Source organism: Anolis sagrei, chromosome 5 (genome assembly GCF_037176765.1).
Source record: "Anolis sagrei isolate rAnoSag1 chromosome 5, rAnoSag1.mat, whole genome shotgun sequence".
Taxonomy (NCBI): domain Eukaryota; kingdom Metazoa; phylum Chordata; class Lepidosauria; order Squamata; family Dactyloidae; genus Anolis; species Anolis sagrei.
Window position 1 is genome coordinate 176,176,659 of NC_090025.1, and position 27,106 is coordinate 176,203,764.

A 27,106-nucleotide genomic window follows, 5' to 3' on the forward strand; every position below is an offset into this window, starting at 1 on the left:
TGGCTTCTCCTTCAGCCTACTAGGTAAGAATCATTACACTTGCTCATGCCTATTATAGAGTTGGAAGCAACGACCTGGGTCATCTAGTCCAACCCCCTGCCATACAGGAAAAGCACAATCAAAGCACCCCTGGCAGATGGCCATCCAGCCTCTGTTTAAAGGTTTATAATAATATAATTATAAACTTTATTTATACCCCGCCATCATCTCCCCAAAGGGGACTTGGGGCGGCTTACATGAGGCCAAGCCCGGTAGTACATTACTTATTTACCTTATTTATATATTATTTACTTTATTTATATACCGCTTTTTTCAGCCCTCGGGCAACATTACAGCAAAATAAATACAGAGCGACAAAAATAACATCACAATAAAATAAGTAAAACCTAAAAGTACAATAAAGCAGTTCAAAGTAACAAAATGAAAAATCAAATGCAATGGGTGAGCCAAATGTATGACGTAAAATGATAAACCTCTGGATGAGATAAAAATAAAAAAGGAATATTTGTAAGGGAGGAGCTTGTAGGGGACAGAATAGTGGAGATAGGCCTTCAGAAAGGTGGAAGGAAGTGCAATATGAGGAGTTTTCAAGGAAGGAGCTTCTGCCACACTCCCGAGGCAGAGAGTTCCACTGCTGAACAGCTCTTCTTACAGTCAGGAAGTTCTTCCTTTTTATCAATATATTTTGTATCAAAAGCATTGCATAAATTAGTATAAAACTGATACAAATAGAAGGAGCACAAGTGGCTAAATATCTTTTGACCAAAAACTGGCAACAGCAACCGCATTGTCTGTAGCCTCCAATAATTCTTCCTCTGTACATGAAGCAGAGTGTAGTGGACAAGCATACTGGTGCGGAGTTGTCTGTTCTGCTCCGCAGTCACACAAGGTGGAGGATTCTTCTAGGTAGTGCCATTTTGCCAGGTTGTCTTTTGATCTGCCCACTATGCTTCTGAGTCTGTGTTAGTGCATAGGCATTTATGACGGTTGCCTTTTGGTTTTTGGCAAGGTTAAATCGGATGGTTGATAGTTGTTCGTTAATGCCAATGGGTGCTTTGGTCAGATGCTTCACCCCAACCTTATTTTCCATCTTCATCGCTATGATACTTCATCTTGTTGACGGGAAGCTTCCCACTGGAGTGGAAATCATTATCGAACAGATGGCAAGCTATTTAACCTCAGCAGTCTGAAAGCCAAAACCAAGGTTACAACATCTGTTATAGAACTTGAATATGCTGATGACAACGTCGTCTGTGTGCATTCAGAAGAAAACCCACAAGCCACTCTAAACACCTTCGCAGAAACTTACGAGAAGCTCGGCCTGTCATTAAACATCAAGAAAACAAAAGTGCTCTTCCAGCAGTCACCAGCCAATCCCTCTCCTATGCCAGAAATACAGCTTCCAGAACAGTTAAAGGGGTGTTAAGCTGCATTAATTCTACAGATGTACCTATTGTAGTGCAGGTATTGGGTATCTCACCTCCAAGCATGCCTTTTTTTACACTATAGATTTAATAGACTCTATTGATACAGAATTTGGATATGGCTGGACTCATTAAACACAGAAAGACCTGTTTGGACACAATGGGGATTTCCTCTGCATATGACTGTGAATTTTTGTTTTGCTTCTTGCTTCACTGGTGGGTCTCTAGGGGCAGGAAATCTTGTGGTTGGTTCTGTCACAAGGAGATTTGACATGTCTTGCAGTTGCGTCTGTCGAGATTCCCCTTTCCTGGGGCTCCCAGACTGTCAAAGCCGCTTCTAGGTTTCGTTTTTCTGGCTAGAAGGGAAAGACAGTAAAAGGCTCAGAGGGGTGGGAAACTTCTCCAGAGGCTGAGAAGAAACAAAACAGAAACAACAGCATCACAACATACAAGAGGCACTGAAACTAAAGGCGGAGAGGTATTTGTAATTAATTAACAATAAAGAGAGGGGAAAAGTAAAAGCTTACCTGCTGTAGGCAAAACTCGTATCTAAACTACTGTAATATGTTGAGGTCAGCAATAACTGTTAGTGAATCAAGTTGCACTGTAGTCAATAGGATATTGAAAGATTGCTTGTATGTATTTTTCTTATTGACAAGCGGGTAATAAGAATTGCTAATCTGATGGGTTTAAAGGGCAGCTTCCAAGGTAAAACTGCTGAAACAACATTGAAGTTTGAATAATTTGCTTAGGACTGATTGGAAACCAAGGGTTTTGTTTGTTTGTTTGTTTGTGAGAGGGGGGGGGTGCTCCGGTTTCATGAATAGTGATGATTTAATTTTAAGAAAGCTAGATAAAAAACATAATGTTTGTGACTGCTATTATCATTCATTAGTTTGATCTAATCTAGATTTATCTTGTCTAAAGTTGAGCTTTCCTTAGAAATGCCATTGTGTCTTGGTATGGAAGAGAGTGATGGGAGGGTTAGAGAATGCGACAGAAAGACAAATGGTTTCTACTAATTAATTTCTCATACATCTGATGAAGGAGACTATTAACAAAAGTGTATACTAGCACAGGTTAGTTGTTCTTTCAGGATACCACAAGCTATTTTATAATTCATGGGTGAAGTTTCTTCCCACCCAACTACTGACTCGTTCAGAGCTGCAAAGCTTAGCTTCTGACGTGGAAACAAACCAGGCAGTTTCTTATAATTCCTTTGAACTGCATACACATGTCCTTTTCAAACAGTATGTTATTATTACTATTATTTACTACATTTATATACCGCATTTCTCCCCCGAAGGGAACTCAATGTGGTTTCCAACATTATAAAGGCAAACTTCAATGCTGTACATACATGTAAAAACCAAAAGATAATAACAAAACAATAACATGTAACTAAATAATAATAATAATAATAATAATAATTGGGTTGTTGTAGGTTTTTCCGGACTATATGGCCATGTTCTGGAGGCAATTTTTCTCCTGACGTTTTGCCTGCATTTATGGCAAGCATCCTCAGAGGTAGTGAGATCTGTTGGAAGTAGGAAAAATAGGTTTATATATCTGTGGAATGACCAGGGTGAGACAAAGGACTTTTGTTTGCTGGGGCTAGATGTGAATGTTTCAGCTGATCACCTTGATTAGCATTCAATGGCTTAGAAATGCCCGGGGGGAATCCCTTGTTGAGAGTGATTTTATGTCCCTGTTTGTTTCCCCTCTGTTGTTTTGCTGTTGTGATTTTTGAGTCCTTTAATACTGGTAGCCAGATTTTGTTCATTTTCATGGTTTCTTCCTTTCTGTTGAAATTGTCCACATGCTTGTGGATTTCAATGGCTTCTCTGTGTAGTCTGACATGGTGGTTGTGAGAGTGGTCCAGCACTTCTGTGTTCTCAAATAATATGCTGTGTCCAAGTTGGTTCATCAGGTGCTCTGCTATGGCTGATTTCTCTGATTGGAGTAGTTTGCAGTGCCTTTCATGTTCCTTGATGCGTGTCTGGGCGCTGCGTTTGGTGGTCCCATGTAGACTTGTCCACAGCTGCATGGTACACAGTAGACTCCTGCAGAGGTGAGAGGATCCCTCTTGTTTCTAAGCCATTGAATGCTAATCAAGGTGATCAGCTGAAACATTCACATCTAGCCCCAGCAAACAAAAGTCCTTTGTCTCACCCTGGTCATTCCACAGATATATAAACCCATTTTTCCTACTTCCAACAGACCTCACTACCTCTGAGGATGCTTGCCATAGATGCAGGCGAAACGTCAGGAGAAAAATTGCCTCCAGAACATGGCCATATAGCCCGGAAAAACCTACAACAACCCAGTGATTCCGGCCATGAAAGCCTTCGACAATACAATAATAATAATAATAAACGTTATTTGTACCCCACCACCATCTCCCCAACGGGGACTCAGAGCGGCTTACATGGGGCCAAGCCCAAACAAGAATTACAATATAACAATACAAATTGCAATAAAATAACAACATAACATTAAAATAAAACATCAAAGCATATAAAACAATATACACAGAACATAGGAACTAAACATAATAACAAAATGACAGAGGGTGAGCTGCATGTACATAAAATGTTTTTAAAAACCCCAGGTGAGATAAGGGGGCAGAACTAATTGTAAGGGAGAACTCAGAGAGAGATAGGAAAATAAGCAAACCTACGTACATGGGGGGGGGGGGGGACTCCTGGGACAATAACGTTGGGGGAACACTAGCATAAAATTATGTGGCTATTCTCCAAAAGCACAATGGCAGAGCCAGGTCTTGAGACTCTTTTTAAAAGTTTCCAAAGTAGGGGCTTTCCTAATTAACCTAACCAAATTAAAATATAAACATGAAATGACATTTAGACATAAACCATAAAATTAAACATCGATAATACAATAACATTTATATTAAAATCCACTGATAAACTACACGATTTAAAAACAGTTATTAAAAACAAGATATCCAAAATCAATATATAAATAGATTAATCATGTTCTGGAAAACAGGGATGAGTATACTTAGGTCCTGAGTTTAACCAGAATCCAGAATAAAAACTGAGAGCAAATGTTATTTATTTAATATTTTATTCTTAAGTGTCCATATCTTGAGGAACATTCTGTCACTCCAGTTATCTACATAAAACTTTGGGCTGGCTGCCATACCCATCTAAATGGCACCAAATATATTGACACAGTCATACTAATATATGTCCCCTGATAAAATTGCTATGGTCCTGTTGTTGTGCCTTTGTTGTGAGCCACCCTGAGTCCTCTTTGGGGTTAGTAGGGTGAGTTATAAATGTAGAAAATAAATAAATATTTTTATTTCCCAGAATTACGTAAATAGCCCCTAGCAATTTTTCATTCCATTCAATGTACCCCCTACGATGTGGGGTCATTTTAAACCCCAACTTCCATCTTTTGTCTTACTTCCACAATTCTCTTCACACTGAATCTTAGACTGCATCTTCACTATGAAATTAATGCAGTTTGACTCTGCATTAACTGCTATGGCACAATCCTATGGAATCCTGAGAGCTGTAATTTGGTGAGGAACTGCATTCTTTGACAGAGAAAGCTAAAACTACAGCTTCCATTAATTCTACACTGCATTAATTCTACAGTGTAGATTTATTTATTTATTTATTTATTTACCGTATTTATATACCACCTTTCTCAGCCTGACGACGACTCAAGGCGGTTTACAGTCGGCACCATTTTATTTCCAATTTTTAAGTCAGACGTAGCTTTGTCTCTATCTCCACCATCTTCATCCCAGGTTTTGTCTCTGTTCCCATGATCTATCCAGTCTTCTTAGAAATTACAGAGTTTAAAAAACCAAAAAAGCTTTGTGAGACATAGAGGAATGTATTGTGGTTGAGGGTTGTGCTGAACTGATGGGTCCTTACACTTCTTCATACTATTAGCACTGATTTCCAGGACTTCAAACCATGGAGCTCCGTGAATATCAGTGGGAAGTAATTGAACCTGCCTTGGAAGGCAAGAATATCATCATATGGTTGCCAACAGGAGCAGGAAAAACCCGAGCAGCTGCCTATGTTTGCAAGAGGCACCTGGAAAGCCAAGCAAAGGGCAAAGTGGCTGTTTTAGTCAACATGGTAAGAGATCAGTTGATGTTGGTGGGGGCGGGCAGGCGGGGGGGGGGGGGGGGAATAGCTGGAGACCAAGCAGTTCCTGATGATGGGAGGTATTTCTGTTCTGCACTCTTCCCTTGCCAGGTGCCTCTAGTGGATCAGCACATAAAGAATGAATTCAGCTTCCTGAAGAATCGTTTTGACATTGAAGCCATCAGCGGTGACAGTGTCCAGAAAATGATCTTCTCAGATGTGGTAAAAAGGAATGACTTGATCATATGCACAGCAAAGATTCTACAAAATGCCCTCGACAACCAAGATGAGGAGATGCATGTGGATCTGACAGGTGGGTATCTAAAGTGGAGGCTTAGTGACAATGGTGCTTTGAGTCCAAGGGAGCTATATTTCAATCTAGGAAATTGATGATTTGATATGTGCAACAACAGAGGGTGTTTTTTCCTTGGCAGAGTTGTTAGCATTTATAAACAAATCTCTTCCCACCCCCACCCCGCCACACACACATATACACATACCAGAAGAGAAAGACAGAAAAGGGAGAAACGTCAGACAAATCTGCTGTCTACTCCACCCTGTTTCCCATGATGCTCAAGCCTCTATTCCCAAAGCTCCCAGACATGTGCTGTCTTGTGCAAAAGTAAACATGAGATTCAAGTGAGCTATGGGCACATCTACACTGAAGAATGCAGGTTGCCACCAGTTTAACTGTCATGGCTCAATGCTATGGAACCCTGGGGTTTGTAGTTTGGTGAAGCACTTGAACCCTTTGGCAAAAAAGCAAAAGAACTTCTAAAAGTACAACTGACTGGATAGATCATGGGAACAAAGAGACAATACCTGGAATGAAGATGGTGGAGGTAGAGACAAAGCTACATCTGAATTAAAAATTGGAAATAAAATCATGCATCTAAACCCATGATGGTGAACCTATGACATGCGTGTCAGCACTTTAACATCTGCACGTTTGAGCATTATTCACTCCATAACTCAGCATGGAATATACATTTTTCTTATTTAAACTATAAATACTGCAAAATTATGTTTTTTTTTCCCTCGAAGTTGACACCCCACCCAAGTTATGCTCAGGTTTTTAGCAAATTTTGACATACCAAGCTCAAAAGGTTGCCCATCATTGATCTAAACTGTAGAATTAATGCAGGCTGATGCTACTGCCATGGTTCAATGCTATGGAATCATAAAAGCTGTAGTTGTAGCCTTCTCTGTCAATGAATGCAGTTCCTCACCAAACTGCAACTCTCAGGATCCCATAGCATTGTGCCATAGCAGTAAATGCAGAGTCAAACTGCATTAATTTCATAGTGAAGATGCAGTCTAGGATTCAGCATGAAGGATCTAAAGAGAAGTAAGACAAAAAATGGAAGTCAGGGTTTAACATGGCCCCATAAAGTTAAGGGTAAATTTAACGTAATGGAAAATTGCTAGGGGCTATTTAATTCAGAGACATAAAAATATTTATTTATTTACTACATTTATATCCCACCCTTCTCACCCCGAAGGGGACTCAGGGCATTGAAGTACACCAGTTAAAGTGGTGCCAAACTGCATTCATTCTAAAGTGCAGATGCACCCTTTGCTATGAAGAATGGCAAATAACCTAATTAGAGTGCTTGAGGCATGTTCATGCTCAACACCGGAAATTCTGTACTCTGGTTCATTATTAAAAGCCATGACTTTAGCAATAAATAGAAGCAAAGCCTATTCATTGGTAGCACCTCATGTGTGGAATTCTATTTTATTCCTCAGTAAATTCAATTGGACCCTTTGTGTTGACAGTTTTAAGTGGTTTTTTAATCTATTTCATTATTGTCATATATTTCATTATTCTTTTTATTGAACTCTGTCAGTTATATGCTCTTTTGCGTTTAGCTGCTGCCACCAATTATTCTGATTGAGTTTTATAATTGTCTGTTTTGTCAGAAATTTGTCCTCATAAGCCACCCTGAGAGCCTTTTCCTTGAAATGTCCAGTGTTAATTTATTAAGAGTGGTAATAGCAATGACAACAAATGCAGAATTAGACTCTTTTTCTACATATCTATGCAGATTTCTCTTTACTGGTGATTGACGAATGTCATCACACACACAAAGAAACCACCTACAACAAGATTATGGAACATTATTTGGAACACAAGTTGAAAGGCCAGAAGAATTTGCCACAAATCCTGGGGCTCACAGCCTCACTGGGAACAGGAGGTGCCAACTCCTTGGAGGGAGCACAGGACCACATTTTGCAGGTGAGCCTCATGGAAGAAATTTGGGTCCACATATTGGGGTATTGACGTCACTGTCTCTTTCCTTTATGCTTTTGCATGACTTTCTAGAGCAGTGTTTCTCAGCCTGGGGGGGGGGGGCACAAGGGGGGTTTCAGAGGGGTCACTAAAGAGGGGTCAGAAGACACATATTTCTGAGGGTCTTAGGAACCTCTTTGGGAGAAAAGGCTGAAGACCTCTCCTCCTGTCCTTTTCTTCTTTTTTGGAAACAGACAGCAAATCCTCACACTAAAAGTCCTCCTCCTGCTCTCTGGATCATCATCATCATCATCATCATTTTATTTCTTAATTAGTCGCTCTCCACCAAGGTGCTCCGAGCGACTTACAATTTAAAACAGTTTATACACAATATAAAACATTCAATATAAAAACATTCAACATAAAAACATTCAACATTCAACATAAAAACATTCAGCAGTGACTATGGCAAAATTTGATCCCGTTACTTAAATACACAACCAAACAGCCAAGTCTTGAGCGCCTTTACAAAAGGTCGCAATTCCGACATTGCTCTAATATATGGAGGCAATGAGTTCCACAGAATTGGAGCATAGATCGAAAAAGCTCTACGCCTTGTAGCTTCCAAATGTGCCTCCCTAGGACCCGGTATGTAGAGGAGATTTTCCTGGGTGGATCGAGGTGACCACTGATGGGGAAAAGGAATGAGGCGGTCCCTAAGATATAAAGGTCCTTGGCCATTTTGAGCTCTAAATGTCAGGGTCAGTATCTTGTAAGAGATCCGATGTTCTATTGGTAGCTATAGCGCAATTTAGAGGATATCTGGGGCAGGGGGGAACAACGAATCCCACCTCTGCTACCAAAGCAAGGGATGAAAAGGTATTATAAATGACCGATGTTCTTGGTAGATATAACTGCCACCACCTCAGCTTCTATTGGCCTGAGGAACCAAAGGTGTGAATGTGTTGTAGGTAAGGTGTGTTTGAGCTCTTGATTCTTCTATTGCTTCTTCACTGGATGACTGGACTTTAAAGGGTTTGACAGACTTAGTTCTGAGGAGATGGATAGACTGAGGCATACACCAGTTAAAAGTGAACTAGAAAGAGTTTATTGAACTTGGAACAAATATCACCTCATAGCATGAGGGGTACAGAAGCGTAATTCAGTTGTAGAGACTTAGTTACTTAAACAAGTAGTTTCACTGACAGTAAAGCTTTTATCAACTGTGAGATTCCTTAAACACACTGCTCTATCTTTAGACACAGTATCACTTGAGAACAGATCCCTATCTGTCTCTCCCACAGGGCAAATAAGCTCTCTTATACTTTTCCTCAGTATAAACAGACAAGTCTTTCTGTTACTGATCCTATCAATACAGTAACCTTAGCCCTTGTCTGCTGCTTATTCCCTATTCTAAAGGCTCACTTAAAACTTTCTTTCCCTGTCAGATTCCTACTGTAGCTTCCTATCTTAAGATTTCATCCTTCTGTGTCTGATGTCAAGACACTTCTTTCTCCCTGTCAAAAGCTGGCAGCTTATTTCCCTCTCTTAACCGACTCCTCCCCCAATTGCTATACCCAATCAGGAGTCGGCTTGACTCCTCCTCCTGTCTCTGCTTGCCTTCCAAGGTGACAGCTACTGTCATGCAGGCTTCGGCCTTGTCGTCTTAAAGGTAGATTCCACTACAGTAGCCAATGCAGTTGTTGCAGAATCGGTGTAATATGGGATCTTATAGATGATCCCGCTAGCAGCCTGGCTGCCGCATTTTGGACCATCCGAATCTTCTGGGTCGTTGACTTCGTAAGGGCAGCATATAAGGCATTGCAATAGTCCAACCTCGTGGTGACTGTTGCATGGATTACCGTTGCCAATGCTTCTACCGAAAGGTAGGATGCCAATTTCCTTGCCTGGCGAAGATGAAAAAAGGCCTGCTTACTTATGGCAATGATCTGGGCCTCCATCGTCAGCGATGAGTCCAACAGAACCCCAAGGCTTTTAACAGTGGCAGACGGAACCAGAGCTTCCCCATCGAAATCAGGCAGAGACTGGGTTAATTCTGGCGGCTGGCCGGGCCAGAGTATCTCAGTTTTTACAGGATTGACTTTTAGTCTGCTTGCTCATAGCCAACTCATCACTGCTTCCAAACACAGCTTAAAGTTCTCAGGAATCGCAGTTGTTCCAGGTTCGAGATGCAAGAGTAGCTGGGTATCATCTGCATACTGGTAGCACTCTAGGCCAAAGCTCCGCACCAGTCCAGCAAGTGGTCGGACGTAGATGTTAAATAACAGGGGCGAGAGGATAGCACCCTGGGGAACTCCACAGCAAAGGCAGGAGCTTTCAGAGCTTTGGCCTGACCACGCCACCCTCTGTCTCCGGTCCCGGAGAAATGAATTGAACCATTTGAGGGCTAAACCTCGTACACCAGACATAGCCAATCGATGAATCGACGATGGATGTAGGTGAACTATCACTCCAAAACTCAAGGTCAATGCTCACCAAATCCTTCCAGTATTTTCTGTTGGTCATTGGAGTTCTGTGTGCCAAGTTTGGTTCAATTCCATTGTTCAGAATGCTCTTTGATTGTAGATGAACTATAAATCCCAGCAACTGCAACTCCCAAATGTCAAGGTATATTTTCCCCAAAGTCCATCAGTGTTCACATTTGGGCATATTGAGTATTTGTGCCAAGTTTGTTCCATCACTGTTTGATCCATCACTGTTTGAGTCCACAGTGGATATAGGTAAACTGCAACTCCAAAACTCAAGATCAATGCCCACCAAACTCTTCCAGTATTTTCTGTTAGTCATGGGAGTTCTGTGTGCATATTGATTTGTGCATATTCATTTGGGCATATTGAGTATTTGTGCCAAGTTTGGTTCAATTCCATTGTTGGTGGAGTTCAGAATGCTCTTTGATCATAGATAAACTATAAATCCCAACAACTACAACTCCCAAATAACATAACCCCTCCCCCAACCCCACCAGTATTCAGATTTGGGTGTATTGGTTGCTATTTGTGCCAAATTAGGTCCAGTGAATGAAAATACATCCTGCATATCAGATATTTACATTGCGATTCATAACAGTAGCAAAATTAAAGTTATGAAGTAGCGGCATTAGGAAGGTTGAAAAACACTGTTCTAGAACATGTGGTCAATGTTTTCCCAATAATTTGTTGTAGTCCTTCTGGCTGTTTCCCCCACTTTCATACATGACAACTGTCACTCCAGAAAGCCTCCAGGAACAATAATTCTTAAAGCACAAGATGCAGTGCTTTAAAGAAGAAGAACATTATTTTTCTACCCCGCCTCCATCTCCCCGAAGGGACTCGGGGTGGCTTGCATGGGGCCCAAGCACAAGGCAGAATACAATTAAAAACAAAGCAAAAACAATTAAGACAGCATAAAACAACGTAACAATAATAGCTAGCAACAACAATAACAGCAGACTAATTTTGGAGGGGTGGAGGAAAGACTACTACATGAACTAGTTAAAGGATAAGTGGTTTAGTAAGGTGGATAACAATGCAGGGGTGGGATGCTTTTCTGATCATGCCCCCTTTAAAAGAACGTAGAAGAAAACACTAGCCTTTTCTAGTTTTGAAAAAAAATGCACACAGACATAGAAGTTTTGAAGAAGTGTGACCCTTATGAGTGCTGGGAAATGAAAATCCATGAAACTCAGACTCATGAGATTCCCCATTTTTAAGGAGAAGTTGCTGTCAGCTGCAAATTAAGACTTATTTCACAGAGGCAGGGAAAGTGGAAGAGAGAACATAACTCAGTGATACTGAATGCAGTTTGTATATCAAAGACTGCCAGAATAATGTCATATTCAGTTTAAAAGATGTCATATAACAGGCGATGGGACAGATGTCTGCTGGAGATGCCAGAGAGTCTCATCAGTCAAACTTCTACCAGGTTAGAGGGACAAATTGCTTCACTTGGCATAAAGCAGCTTCTAGTGTCCTGTGAAATGGTAAAATCTCTCTTAGAGTGATCTAGCTCAGGATTCAGTGCTCATCCAAAAATGCTAATCATCATCATCTTTATTTTTAGATCTCCCTATCTCCCCTGGCAGACCCAGGGCAGTTTACACATACAAAGGCAAATACATTGCCCGGCATATACCAAAATATTACAACAATAAACATAATATGGAATAATAATAGCTTTGTATTAATCAAATGAAATGAAAAATCAAAATAGAAATAGAACAATGAATCACTAAACAAGTATGGTCAACAATAAAATATCTATCATAGTCAGCACAATTTAAAAAATAGATAAACATTTGGCTGTTGGTTGCTCTTCACTGTACCATAACGACCATGAAATACAGATAGGACAACCTGCTTTTCAATGGAGTTACTAAAGTGCTTTAATCCTCCTCCTCCCCATAAGTCAAAGTGCAAAGATGCGTTTTTAGTAGGTATTTAAAAGAGAAGAATGGGAGCCATTTTTATTTCTTTCGGAAGGGAGTTCCAGAGGCAGGGAGCGATCACGGAGAAGGCTCCCTCTCTCATTCCCACCAGCCATGCTTATGACGGGAGGTGGGATCAAAACGAGGGCCTCCACAGTGCCCAGGATGGTCTGTATAGGGAGATGCGATTAGACAAATGCTCTCTCTACATTGACTTTGGAGATAAAAATTCTAATAAATATTAGGTACATCAGCAAATCACACAGCATATCTGTCTTTCCTTCTCCCCCTTCTGCCACTTGACCTCCCTGCCTTCAGGGAGCTTCTTCTGCTGGCAATAAGAGAACATTAAACCTAATAATGAGTTTGTTCTGTAGCTGAAATGTTTATGCAATTGACATTACTTTTCACAGATCTGTGCCAACCTGGACACTGAAAAAATCATGTCATCTGAGAAATATAAATTCTACCTTGATACTCACATCCCACAGCCAAAGAAGCAGTATGACCTGTCTGATCCAAGGTTACGGGTAAGGTCCTCTATATCTATGAAAACATCAATGGAGCAGAGAAACAATAACAAGATGCGACTAATTTCTGATCAAATTAGCAGAAACCCATGTTACTCCTTTACTCATCCTGATTTGGCATTTCCCCTCTTCAGGATCCTTTTGGACAACAGCTCAAGATGATAATGACCGAGATCTGTACTTATCTGGACTCGCCAAGCCTGACTACAGATTTTGGTTCTCAAACCTTTGAGCAACAGGTTGTGGAGCTTGAGAAGCATGGTAAGCATGTGGCAGAAAACAGAAAGGAAAAATGTATCCCCAATGACAGATTTTCCCCTTTTTTGATATCAGTGCTTTCCTACTTCAAATGACAGGATGCTATACCTCACAGGAAGGTATCACAACTACAGTAGAACAGGAAGGCTTAGAAGCTTTAGGTAAAACGGTTAGAATCTAAATATTATTGGACTCCATTCATCACCTCTAGCCATGCTAGATATCTGAAAGGCTGCTGGGAAATGCAAACCAACAACACCTGAAGAACTGCACAATTAACCTCCCTGATATAAAACAATCCCAAGGAGAGTGTCTGCTGCAGGGACACTCACCAAGATGATAGCAGAGAAAGTAGCTTTGATTGGATCACACTCAGTTCTGAATTCCATGCATCTCAAAATATAATCTGAAAAATAATACAAAAGAATAATCTATATTTAATTTATATATTTAATTTAGTACAAGTTGAATATTCTTGCTCAGAAATGCTTGGGACCAGAAGTGTTTTAAATGTCTTTCTTTCTTGGATGTGGGAATACATGTATCTGCATATACATACATAATGAGATATTTTGAAGTCTAAACATGCCATTCATTTATGTTCCATATGCACCTTATACACCCAGCCTGGCGATAATTTCATACAGTATTTTAAATGATTTTGTGAATGAAATGATGTTTCTGTACATGGAGCCATTAGAAAACAAAGGTGTCACTTTCTCAGCCACTCATGTGGGCAATTTGGGGTTTTGCAATTCCAAATAAGGAATTCTCAACCTGTAACTGGTAATAAGTTTATTGAATAAGTCGACAGCCTTGTTAAAAATGCAATAGAACTACTAAATATATACAAAATATATTAAATATGAAAGAAAGAGTGAAACCTTATATATTACTACTTTCATCAAACAAATGGAGCCCTCTGACGCAATGGGTTAAACCCTTGTGCCGGCAGGACTGTTGACTGATAGGTCAGTAGTTCAAATCCGGGGCAAGCAGGTTGAGCTCCCTCTGCAGCTCCAGCTCCCCATGCAGGGACATGAGAAACGCTTCCCACAAGAAAGGTAAAACATCCAGTCGTCCCCTGGGCAACGTCCTAGCAGACGGCCAATTCTCTCACACCAGAAGTGACTCGCAGTTTCTCAAGTCACCCCTGACATGAAAAAAACCCTAAACATTAGTAATAATTAATAATCATGATCCATTCCATGTATTGATACATTAAAGAAAAACTGAACAACAGAAAGCTAAATGAAGAAAAAATGCTACCAGTCTCCCTCTGCGATGTTTTTGGCTAATACACATGATTTTCTCATCGACTTATCATTAGAAAGCACTAAACTGCAGAATGTCACTCTTCCCATTAATTTCTAGATTTAAGAATTCCTCTCACAATTTTATTTTAGATCTAGTTTTCTTTAAGGATAAATACATGTCTTGTCTATACACTTGCTACAAGCAACTAGATGTCTACAGTAGGAGCAGCAAATTAACCCTAAATAGGCCTATGGTCTGATTCAGCAAAACTCTTCTTGTGGCTTAATACCATGCTCTTTATGGACAACTGAATCAAAGGTCAAGCATGACACTGCCCCAGTCAATCAAAATATATTTACTAATGTCAAATGAAATTATCAAGAGAAAGAAATAAAACATTATTGAAGTCAGAAATCCTGTCGGGAGTTCAGCATTATTTTTGCTCCAAATCTGGTTTCCCTGGGAATGCTACTAGAGCCAGAAGAGCTTGAGGAAAAAAATGACACTACATTATGCCACTTCAGGGATGGCTCTGAGAAACTTTCATCATTCCCCATTCTCTGCTCACAGCATTCACCAGGAAAAGCTGTAATTTGGAGTATGAGAGAATAAGAATTTTAAATTTTGTAGGACCTTCTATATCTCATAATGAAAACCCAGACTGAGAGATGAACCAGCATCCGGAAATTACTTTCCTAGTTCCAATTTTCAATTTGCCCTTCCCAACTTGTTTTAAACAATTACAATTCCATCTAGTGTTATGCAGCAGGCAGGAAAGTAGAATAAAAAATTCTAAAATGCTATAAGCTCAGAATTTTGTAACTTCAGGTGAATCTACACTGTAAAATTAATGCAGCTTGACACCACTTTAACTGCTATGGCTCAAAGCTATGGAATTGTGGGAGTTGTCATTTTACAAGTTCTTTAGTCTTTTCTGGTACCTCATCAAACTACAAATTCCAGGATTTTATAGCATTGAATCATGGTAAATACACACTTTCTTTTCAGATGTTCTTCCAGAGAATTGTGTGAACAATCCATTAACTTATTATGAGGAAATAATTCTGAAACAATGTATGGAATCGACAAAAGGATAATGTGATTATTTTTGTCATATTCATATTGCTAGGTGCAAAAGAATTTTGCCAAAAGACTCGTGTGTGTGCCTTGCACCTCCGTAAATATAATGATGCACTGTTGATCAATGACACTGTCCGCATGATTGATGCCTTCAATGCTTTGGATGAGTTTTATGTACTGGAAAATGCCATGAAAGTCCTACATCATCCAGCTGAGCGCCATCTGGTAGAGATCTTTCACAGTAAGTCTTGATAGTAGGAATAATGATGCAGTTTGTGGGATGATAGCATGAAACTGGTCCTATGAACCAGCTAGGGTGTTAAGATCGTCTGGAGAGGCCCTGCGTCACAAGTACATTTGGAGGGGACGAGGGACAGGGCCTTCTCAGTGGTGGCCCCTCAGCTGTGGAACACCCTTCCTACATATATTAGATCGCCCCCCCCCCCTCCCTGTTGACATTTCAGAGGAAAGTGAGGACCTGGTTTTTCGAGCAGGCATTTGAATAGGCAGTGTGACGAACATAGGAATATGGAACAATTGGATGATGAGACTGGATCTTGATTTTAACTATGAGACACGAATGAGATATTTTATTGATTTATATTGACTGTTTATTATGCTACTGTTTTAATTGTTTTTAACTGTGTTTTATGATATTTTTAAGCATTGAATTTTGCTATTGTTAACCACTCTGCATCGCCCATATACAAATATAGTAAATAATAAATAAATAAATATTGAGGGTGGTCAATTCTTTTAGATGCCATAAGCACTTAAAGGACTTTGGTTCCTCATATATATTTGTATACATTCCTGTGGTGTCCCCTTTCTCTTGATGGTCCAAGCATGTGCTTCTTTTGCTTAATGGTTAATCCAGCAGTAGGAGGTGGTTCCTTTCTTGATAAGAGTTAAGCTACAATACTTACAGTAACTGGTGAATAAATTGATCCAGGGTTTTGTGTTTTTTTTTGTTTATTTGTTTATGTGTGTGTGTCATTATTTGACTAAAATTTCTAGACTTATACATTAATATATGTTCTATATTTAGGGTTTTTTTCCATATCAGGAGCAACTTGAGAAACTGCAAGTTGCTTCTGGTGTGAGAGAATTGGCCATCTGCAAAGATGTTGCCCGGGGATGCCCAGATGTTCTGATGTTTTTACCGTCCTTGTAGTAGGCTTCTCTCATCTCCACGCATGGAGAGCTGGAGCTGACAGAGGGAGGTCATCTGTGTACTCCCCAGATTCGAACCTCCAACCTGTCGGTCTTCAGTCCTGCTGGCACAAGGGTTTAATCCATTGCGCCACTGGGAGTATACTGCATATATTCATATAAGTTCAAGAGAGATTGCCTATGTACTTCTCCGCAGCTGTAGTTGAAACATATGGGTCTTGTCTTGCAGGAAACAGGGCTGAACTGCTGGCCTTAGCACAAGACAAAAGCAATGAAAATCCCAAGCTTGAAAAACTGCAGCAAGTACTTCAAGAGCAATTCCAAGAACTGAAGGGCTCACGGGGCATTGTGTTCACTAAGACACGCCAGAGTGCTCATTCACTTCACCAATGGTTACAGGACAATCAGGCTTTGCGTGAACTTGGGATCAAGGCTGCTTTTCTGACCGGGGCTGGATACAGCAACCAGATTAAACACATGACACAAGTAAGTCTAACAAATGGGAAAGATGTGAGTTTGATTCCCAGTTATTCTGTAGGTAAAAGGAGGAGAGTAAAGCATAGAAAGACAAGAGTTACAGGATGGAATCCACAAAAACTAGGGTTTTTTTCCCATGTCAGGAGCGACTTGAGAAACTGCAAGTCGCTTCTGGTGTGAGAGAATTGGCCGTCTGCAATGACATTGCCCAGGGGACACGAGGATGTTTTGATGTTTTTTATCATCCTTGTGGGAGGCTTCTCTCATGTCCCTGCACGGGGAGCTGGAGCTGATAGAGGGAGCTCATCCACGCTCTTCCCGGATTCGAACCTTTGACTTGTCGGTCTGGGGTAAGTGTGGATAACTAGGATGTTAAATATAGTTATAAACTGAACTTTGCAATATGAACTAAAGTTTAGATTATTGAAAAGACTCCTATGGGATCTTTAAGACTAACCAGTTCCTTTCAGTGTAAGCTTTCATTGACTGTGTGTATCTGAAGAAGTAGGTAATAGTTCATGAAAACTTACACTAAAATAATCATAAAAATGGCACAACACTTTATTCTTCCTTTTTATGCTGCTCAGAATAACATCTCTCCCTTTAAAAATTGCTATAAACTTTGATGAATTCCACTAATTTGGGAAGACAAATATAAAAATAGAGCCCACACATCCTTCATCACTTACTGGATCCATCCTTAACATCCTCCTAGCTTTGTAGCTAACTGACAGATGTGACTACCAGCAAACTGAAATGCTGGTTCATCTCTTAATATGCATCCTCAAGAAGACAGGGGAGAAATGGAGGGAGTTTCCTGGTGATATGAGCAAGGGCAGTCACCATGTAGAGTTGGGACCCCTGGGGGGGGGGTCGCGAGGGGGTGTTAAAGGGATCACCAAAGACCACCAGAAAACACAGTATTTTCTGTTGGCCATGGGGGTTCTGTGTGGGAAGTTTGGCCCCATTTTATCATTGGTGGGGTTCAGAATGTTCTTTGATTGTAGGTGAACTATAAATCCCAGCAACTAAAACTCCCAAATGTCAAGGTCTGTTTTCCTCAAACTCCACCAGTGTTCACATTTGGGCATATTGAGTATTTGTGCCAAGTTTGGTGCAGATCCATCCTTGTTTGAGTCAGTGCTCTCTGGATGTAGGTGGACTACAACTCACAAACTCAAGGTCAATGCCCACCAAACCCTTCCAGTATTTTCTGTTGGTCATGGGAGTTCTGTGTGCCAAGCGTGGTTCAATTCTCTTTAATGCTCTTTAATTGTAGATGAACTATAAATCCCAGCAAACTACAACTCCCAAATGACAAAATCAGCCTCTCCCCCACCCCAACCCCACCAGTATTCAGCATTCATGCCAAATTTGGTCCAATGAATGAAAATACATCCTACATATCAGATATTTATATTACGATTCATAACCGTAGCCAAATTACAGTTATGAAGTAGCAACGAAAATAATGTTATGGTTGGGGGGTCACCACCACATGAGGAACTGTATTAAGGGGTTGCAGCATTAGGAAGGTTGAGAACCACTGATGTAGAGCATGGTATGGGATGTTGTTCGACTCCATTTCTCAGGATTTTTCACCACTAGCTATTTTGGCTGGGGTTGATGGGAACTGCAGTCTAACAAGGTTTGGATAGCTGCATAATTCCAACACTGATACTGAATTTTCAAAACTTCTCAAAACATCTCAACAGGCTGTAGGGTCCAGTCTGTTAGGTAGCCAATTCATGTTTTTATGTGAATATTTCTAATCTGCCTTTCTGCCACCATAGTTTCTTATGGTGGTTATCCGGGAAAAAATCCTGATAAAATGCTAACATCAAAACAGTAAGGATGGAAGCACCATAACCACATTCACAATAATGAAATCATAGACTCCATACTGTAGATTAATTTTTAAGCCAACCTAAACGCTTGGCAGAATGAAAAAGTATTCTGAAAACCAGAGTTGCACAAGAGTACTCCAGCCAACACAACTAGTGGTTGCACTGACTAGGGATTTGGGAAGTTGTTTTCCAAACAAGTAACTTGGCCAAGCCCTAGACCTCATCGAGGGAGGAATATCATAGGAAGACGTTACCATAAAAAAGGCTTCTACTAAAGAGACACTTTTGGTTTTCCTTCTATAGCTGATTATGGGGAAAGGGTGTGAACTTCTTGACATCTCTATCCCCATTCCTTTCAGCAAGAGCAACAAAATATCATCCAAAAGTTCCGCCAAGGAGCGCTCAATCTGCTGTTCTCCACCAGCGTGGCAGAGGAGGGGCTGGATGTCCCCGAGTGTAATATTATCGTCCGTTACGGGCTGATGACAAACGAGATTGCCATGATGCAGGTCAGTCAGACCTACTCTCAAGGAAACCGTAAAAGCAATATGGTTGCAGTGGGGAAGATGGAATAATTATTGGGTTAATTGTGTGGCTGTGCCTGGTAATATGCTAAGGAATAGCTGGGCTGGATAACGGGATGAACCAACAAGTTGCCTTTTTTCATCTCTTTAGGCCCGGGGCCGTGCCCGTGCTCCAAACAGTATCTGCTCTGTTTTGGCCAAAACCAACAGCAAAGAAGTGAGCCGAGAGAAACTTAATGAGAACCTGGAGAGTGTGATGGAAAGGGCTATAAAACGGGTTCAGCAGATGCCTCAACATGAGTATTGCAAGAAGGTAACAAGACTTTGCATTAGTCAACACCAGCATGAGATGAGGCTGACTAGTGGAAGCCACACAGATACATGAACTGATGAATGATGGGTTGCAAGGTAACATTTCCCAAGCACCTGGATCTTGTCACACTGGCCCATATATGACATACTTGCAGTAGGCCTGATTTGGCAATAAGGGTAAAAGAAAAGAAGAAAAAAGATTCGGGTTTGGAGGTGCCTGCTTGTAAGAGAAAAAAAAGTGTTTACTAATGTGCACATTTTAATATCTCATATTTTTAAATGATAGAGAAATTGAGCTGGAGATTACATATTTTTGCTCTGTTTATATAAATAAATGTGTGTGTGTGTGTGTTTGCGAGATGCACATAACTCAAAAAGAAAGAAAAAGGGAAAGAAAGGAAAGAAAGAGGTAGAGAAGGAAGGAAGGAGAGAAGAAAAGAAAAAAAGGGAAGGAAGGAAGAAAAGAAGGAAGGAAGGAGAGAAAGAAGGGAAGAATGAGGGAGGAAAGGTTGGCCACAGCAAGGCATGGCGAGTACAGCTTGTGCGTGAGCATGAGCGCGCATGCATGCATGCTCATAGGAATTAATAGATATGTATACACCCTACACAGGGGTGTAGGAGCCACAGTGGTGCAGTGGGTTAAACCACTGAGCTGCAGAACTTGCTGACCAGAAGGTTGGTGGTTCGAATCAATGGACAAAATGAGCTCCCATTGTTCGCCCCAGTTTCTTCCAACCTAGCAGTTCGAAAACATACAAATGGGAGTTGATCAATAGGTAATGCTTCGGCAGGAAGGTAACGGCGCGCCATGCAGTCATGCCGGCCATATGACCCTGGAGGTGTCTACGGATAACGCTGGCTCTTTGGCTTAGAAATGGAGATGAGCACCAGCCCTCAGAGTCTAACTTGACTAGACTTAATGTCAAGGGGAAACCTTTACCTTTACTATACACCCGTCAGTATATTTGAGGTAAGGAGAAAAAATCAAAGATGAGGGAGGATAAATAAGTACCAGTGATCTGATAAGTTGAATCTAATACATTTGTAATTATAAAATCAGATGGATATAATTCAGCCCTGACTATTTTCTCGTGGTAAACATATATGCTGTAACATTGCTGAGACATCCCTCAGGCAGTGCTTTGAAGTGGTATAAAATACTTCCACATTAGTTTGACTAAAGGCTATAGCAGAAAAAATAAACAAATTACTTTTTTGCAGATAACAATTCTCCCACATGGTCATATCTGTGACTGTTTAAATGCCCTTAAGTGCACTCCCAAGGGAAATGGAGAACATTTTCACTACATTAAGGCATTCTCTAGGTCCTATGGGATCAAAATGTATTTATTGTTTTACCTTCGAGTACTAGGCACACTGCACATATCTTATTTGTAGTGCAAAAAACACTTTAAAACAATACAATAATTAAAATGAATAACAATTTTAAGAAATATAATTTAACTGATTTACAAGGCCATAAAAATCTCCAGGAAGTATGCAAAGAATGAGGAAGTACTTCATCAGCGTCACAAACGGATGGTGAAGCGACAGCTCCCCTGGTGGCCAGAAGCTGGAATATATGCTATGTGTCTATGACATTGAATGTTTGCTATGTATATGTACCCTGAGTCCCCTGCGGGGTGAGAAGGATGGAATATGAATAATGTAAAAAATAATAATACATAAACTTATTAGTATTTCAATGGGAAATGTGGGCCTACTTTTGGCTGATGAGATAGGATGGTTGTTGTTGTGTGCTTTCAAGTTGTTTCAGACTTAGGTTGACCCTGAGCGAGGGCCATGTAAATGACCTTGGAGGGCCGTATCCGGCCCCTGCGCCTTAGTTTGAGGACCCCTGCTCTAGACTATTTCAGAAAAATAGATTAGGAGAAGCCACTCATGAAGAGAAGGATTTTTTAAAGTGCCTCTTTAGATTTTTGAAGTCTCACAGAGCTACTAACTGGTTCGGAATAGGAATATATGTGAGCCACTAGAATCTTGGCCCATGAATAGGATCAACAAGGCAGTCGTTGAATAGGTGTGGAGGCAGTGGGTCCACCACTATCTCACTGAAAATATCTGCAAACTCTCATGTTTTGGGAGCAGGTCATCTGAAGATCATGAAAAGAGAGGCAGTTCATACAGATGATGGAGATCAAGACTCTTCTCTGCTTCACCTTTTAGACTGTTAAAGCCTTCCCAAACCTCACTCACAACTTTTTTTCATCTCTCACTTTTTCATCTTCCCACCTCAAAGTCTCATCATATTTTGAAATTGATCCTTGATCTGTGTCCTCCCCTCCTGATCTTAAAACCTAATCCAGATGTTAATACACTCCTTCCTTTCTAATTTCTGCTCCTTCTCTCCTTGAAACCTTTCCTGCATCTCTACTCAACTTCCCACCTTGAAGCCTCACCCAAATTTGAAACCCCACCCCCCCACCCCATTATAATATGTTTGTATTAAGTTCCTTTTATTCTAGAAAAAAAATCAAGATAAAACACAGCAGCAGATTTTAGACATAAAACTATAGACCATAGAACAACAAAGTATCTCCAGCTGTAAGACTACAACTAAAGGACTACTCAACATGAGAAAAAAACAGAAATGAAACACACTCAAAGAAACAAAAAAAAAAATCTATAAAATTCCCACACTCTATCTGATAGTTTTTATTCCTTGGTAGTCTACTCCCTTTTGAATGATACAATGTAGTCTCACTTCTACCACTGGTAACATCCTAATTTTAAAACACTTCCTTTCCATTTCGGAGTAATATCATCACCCTCAGGAAAACCTGCCCGTCCAACATGGGTTATTTAATTTTGCAACTGAGCAGGAGTCCAACTTCCCTCCTTTGTGGAAATTATTGATTCTGTACTCTGTTACTTACTCACTTTACTTCGTTGTCCGAATAGGATTGTCTTCCAAGGGCAGTGTGCAGTGTGCAGTGGGTCCATAGGTGACTGTGGAGTTGTATTCTTGATCTGCATCTTAATAATAATAATAATAATAATAATAATAATAATAATAATAATAATAATAATACTTTATTTATGCCCGCCTTCATCTCCCCAAGGGACTCGGGGCGGCTTACATGAGTCCAAGCCCAACAACACATCAATAAACAAGAAAGCAATAAACAAAAAATAACAGCGATGCAATTAAATAAATCACATATAATCACTAACATGCAAAGATTTAAAAACCTATGGCCAGGCCAGATGTAATAGTTAAAAATTAAAAAATAAACGCTGGGCATGAGTGTTTATTTTTTCTCCCGCAGTGAGGGCATTGGTTTCCAGGTGGAAGGTGCTCCCAGTCGGGGTTCACTTGACACGCCTTCCTCTTGGCACATTTTTCTCTTTCACCCTCCATTTGTGTGTCTTCAAATTCTACAGCACTGCTGGTCACAGCTGACCTCCAACTGGAGCACTCAAAGGCCAGGGCACCCAGAGATTCCTAGAGTTAGCATTTTTCATCAAATCCACCAGTCAAAATGCAAATGTAGCTGTATTTGGGTGCAGTGCTTCCAGGCTTAGAAGAGTGCATACAAGGTTCCTAAAGCAGAAGAAGGAACAAATGCCTTACTGCCATATTCCTAGCCAGTTCTCACTGTGTTGCCATGTCAGATCCGCCAACTTTTAATATCCAACAGACAACCACTTTCTTCTTGCTTCCTATAGATTGAAAAGCTGCAGCTTGAAGCTGTTGTCAACCACAGAGTGCGAGATGCTGAACGCAAACAGCGGCGCCAACTCCATGCTCCAGACAGTGTACGCCTCTACTGCCTCAACTGCAGTATAGCAGTTTGCCATGGGAGTGACCTATGCAAAATTGAGAAAATGCACCATGTAAATATAAACCCAAACTTCAGGTGAGGAAAGATATAATAGTTGGAATCATCATGCTTTGACTCTGATATAATTGAAAGTAAAAAAGGGTGAACCTAAAGCAAGAAATATATTTTTCTCTTGTCAGTTTCATCTGCAATCTTTATATAGGCAATTGTAGCTGAAATCTAACACTCATCAGCTTTAGCCAGCACAGATTATGGAAGTACTGCATTTCAACAATATCTGGAGAACCAGTTTCCAACTTATAGTTTCCTGCTTCCGGGATTTACACTTGTGCACAGAATAGAAGGAAGGGGACTTTTCTCTAGCTCATTATTCAGATTATTTTTGCATACAAAGATGTGTTGCCTAATAAAGATGTGAAATTTCCAAAATTGCTGAAGCCATGAAAAAAAGAAAAAAATGGGTGGAAAAGACTACTCCTTTCTTTGCAATCATTTTGTTACTCTATATACTGTAATTTTTGGCATATAAGACTACTTTTTCACCCAGGAAAATCTTCTCAAAAGTCAGGGATCACCTTATACAATGGGTGTCATCTTATAGGGCAGGTGCTGAAACTTCCGAGCCAGACGGGAGAATCTGCAGTTGCCGCATATGGTGGGGGGAGCTCAAAAACATCCCCACCATATGCGGCGACAATATGAAAGCAGCAAGGGTGGCGCTATACAAATATGGTAGAAAAAAATCCACTCACCAGGATTCGTGGAAAGAAGTGACTTAATACAGTCCCGATAACAAGATGAGGGGAGATCTCACTGGGAAGGTGTAAGTGAAGGGTGGAGCAGGCCGCAGGCGTTCGGGATGCCCGGGTATGGAAAAAAGAACATGCCTCTTTCACCCATCTGACCCGCCCTTGTATCCTATTACTGTACCTCCTTCTCTGCCTCTCAGATCTCACTCCTGAGGACTGCAGTGAAGCAGTGCAGGCACGCATGTGCAAAATCTGAGAAGCAGAGAGGAGGTATGGTAATAGGAAAATTACCATATTGAAATCAAATCTGATGTTTTTTTAAATTTTTATTTGGTGTGCATTGGAAGAGGGGTAATCTTATAAGGCAAGTATATCCCAAACTCTATATTTTATGCATACACAGACTAAAAAGTTTGGCCATCCAGAATTCACTGTCTTCTTTCTTCAATGTAGGTTTTACTATAGAAAATCACTTGGCAATGTTGTGATTGCTCGTCAGTTCAAGGACTGGAAACCAGGCAGTTCCATCAGCTGCAACACATGTGGGCAGGTGAGTGATATGATATTTCTTTTATTCTTAGATGCAATTGATTGTAAGATGCACAATAATTTTAGTACCACCACCAACAAAAAGGGCTATATATGTCACCCACAATTCTAAGATGCATCCTGTTTTTAGAGATGTTTATATCAGGAGAAAAGTGCATCTTAGAGTGGAAGAATTCCTGCTGGAGTCACAGTACAATTTTTTAAAAATAGCATTGTAATATCACTTGAAAAGTAAGTAGTATCGCTGCATAATTGAAGAGAATAACATGCAGAGGGCAGCAGGAACTGAACTTGAAAACAAGGAGAAGAATTGGGTTGTTGTAGGTTTATTTGGGTTATATGGCCATGTTCTAGAGGCATTCTCTCCAGATGTTTCGCCTGCATCTATGACAAGCATCCTCAGAGGTTGTGAGGTCTGTTGGAACTAGGAAAATTGAGTTTATATATCTGTGGAGTGTCCAGGGTGGGACAAAGAACTCTTGTCTGTTGGAGCTAGGTGTGAATGTTTCAACTGACCACCTTGATTAGCATTTGATGGCCTTACAGCTTTTTGGTGTGGCTTGTTAGTGCCTGGGGCAATCTTTTGTTCAGAGGTGATTAGCTGTCCCTGGTTGTTTCCTCTCCGTTGTTTTGCTGTTGTAATTTTAGAGTTTTTTAATACTGGTAGCCAGATTTTGTTCATTTTTATGGTTTCCTCTTTTCTGTTGAAATTGTCCACATGCTTATGGATTTCAATGGCTTCTCTGTGTAATCTGACATGGTGGTTGTTAGAGTGGTCCAGCATTTCTGTGTTCTCAAATAATATGTTGTGTCCAGGGTGGTTCATCAGGTGCTCTGCTATGGCTGACTTCTCTGGTTGAAGTAGTCTGCAGTGCCTTTCATGTTCCTTGATTCGCATTTGGGCGCTGCATTTGGTGGTCCCTATGTAGACTTGTCCACAGCTGCAGCTATGTAGCTATGTAAGTCATGGGTCTTTCTGTTTACTATCACTGTAGCTGTATATATTGTATCTAGGAAAGTTTCTTATAATTAAGTCTGCTTGAACTCAGCTAATTAAGGGCCCACACTGATCATACATGGCCAAGATGTTGATAAATAATAACAGAATTATTCACCCTATTTAAAAAACAATGGATAAAAAGTGATCCTTTGCACATACGACTCCTTCACATAAAAAGTGAGATGGTTTGATTTGTCATTTTGAAATAGTGATTAAAAAAAAAACTTGAAGATACCTAGGCAACCATCTGCCAAAGACTTTTGGCTCTATAATTGGTGGAGTTAGTAGTTGTTGTAGCCTAGCGAGACCTGGCTGAGCCTGGTAAATAACTTACCTGTCCTGTTTCTTTTTCTACAGGCTTGGGGAATGGAAATGATCTTCCAGCATGTCACACTTCCGATGCTTTCTATTAAAAATTTTGTGGTGGAAACACCAGATGGTCGAAGGACCTTCAAACAATGGAGTAAAGTAACTTTTGACATCAAGGAGTTTGATTATGTTGATTATGTTGAATATTGCAAGGCCAATGACTTACTGGATACCCAAGAGGAGTAGTATGGAAGAGAACATTAAATGCATCACAGGAATAATTATCTTCCCTAACAATCCCCATAATTTGGGCTCACCAGGCATGTTACTTCTTGACTTGAGTGGGCAGATCTACCAGTACTTGTTACAGTCCATGTGGCCCCTGAAATGGTGCTTAGTTTGAGAAATCCCTCTCCGTCACTTAATTGCAATCTTGGCTTATACAAGCTGGGTTCTCTTTACAGTCTAAAGACTAAAAAACACTTTAGGGGTGAAAAAAGGTAAGCAACTAAGAGACACTTTGGAAATGAAAATAGGTGTGAAACATCTGAGTAGTCTACTCGCCAGACTACCCTGCTCTTTGACCTTTCTTGCACCAAAACGATGAACCTGTTTGGTGAAGTAGTCCAGTCTAAACATAAAAATTGGGGCATGGTGTGAGCCGAGCCTCTCCTGTTAGTTTACTCACACTAACCAACCCTTCTGAACTTGCAGATGGAATAACATGATTGTAAAATCATAGAGTTTGAAGGGAGCACTAGGGCCTTGTACTCTAACACCCTGCCATGCAGGAAAAGGCCAATCACAGCATTCTCAACAATGGCCAGCCCAGCTTCACTACATACATAGGCAGGTACAGAAATACCATTGAATATTTATACTTCAGTATTAGTGTGTGTGACATTCCTTTCTAGGTGCTTACAGATGCAGCTTATATAAATGAATTTTTAGATATTTGTCGAAGGCTTTCATGGCTGGAATCACTAGGTTCTTGTAGGTTTTTTCGGGCTATAGGGCCATGT

At 40.4% G+C, this 27,106-nt stretch overlaps 1 protein-coding gene across 3 annotated transcripts; it reads left to right on the forward strand.

Annotated features, from left to right (window-relative positions):
• The first annotated feature begins 1,716 nt into the window (after positions 1-1,716).
• On the forward strand, positions 1,717-27,106 carry DHX58 (DExH-box helicase 58). 3 transcript variants are annotated; one of them, XM_060776802.2, is made up of 13 exons: positions 1,721-1,902; positions 5,357-5,548; positions 5,669-5,870; positions 7,606-7,796; positions 12,627-12,743; positions 12,878-13,004; positions 15,388-15,579; positions 16,741-16,997; positions 19,195-19,344; positions 19,511-19,672; positions 23,362-23,552; positions 24,680-24,776; positions 26,133-27,105. In XM_060776802.2, exons 2-13 carry the CDS (start codon positions 5,381-5,383, stop codon positions 26,328-26,330), a joined length of 2,052 nt encoding a protein of 683 aa, XP_060632785.2. In that variant the 5' UTR covers positions 1,721-1,902; positions 5,357-5,380; the 3' UTR covers positions 26,331-27,105. The 3 variants fall into 3 exon arrangements, with proteins under 3 accessions (XP_067325358.1, XP_060632785.2, XP_060632786.2); XM_060776803.2 differs by having other exon boundaries at positions 5,370-5,548; XM_067469257.1 differs by lacking the exon at positions 19,195-19,344 and having other exon boundaries at positions 1,717-1,902; positions 26,133-27,106.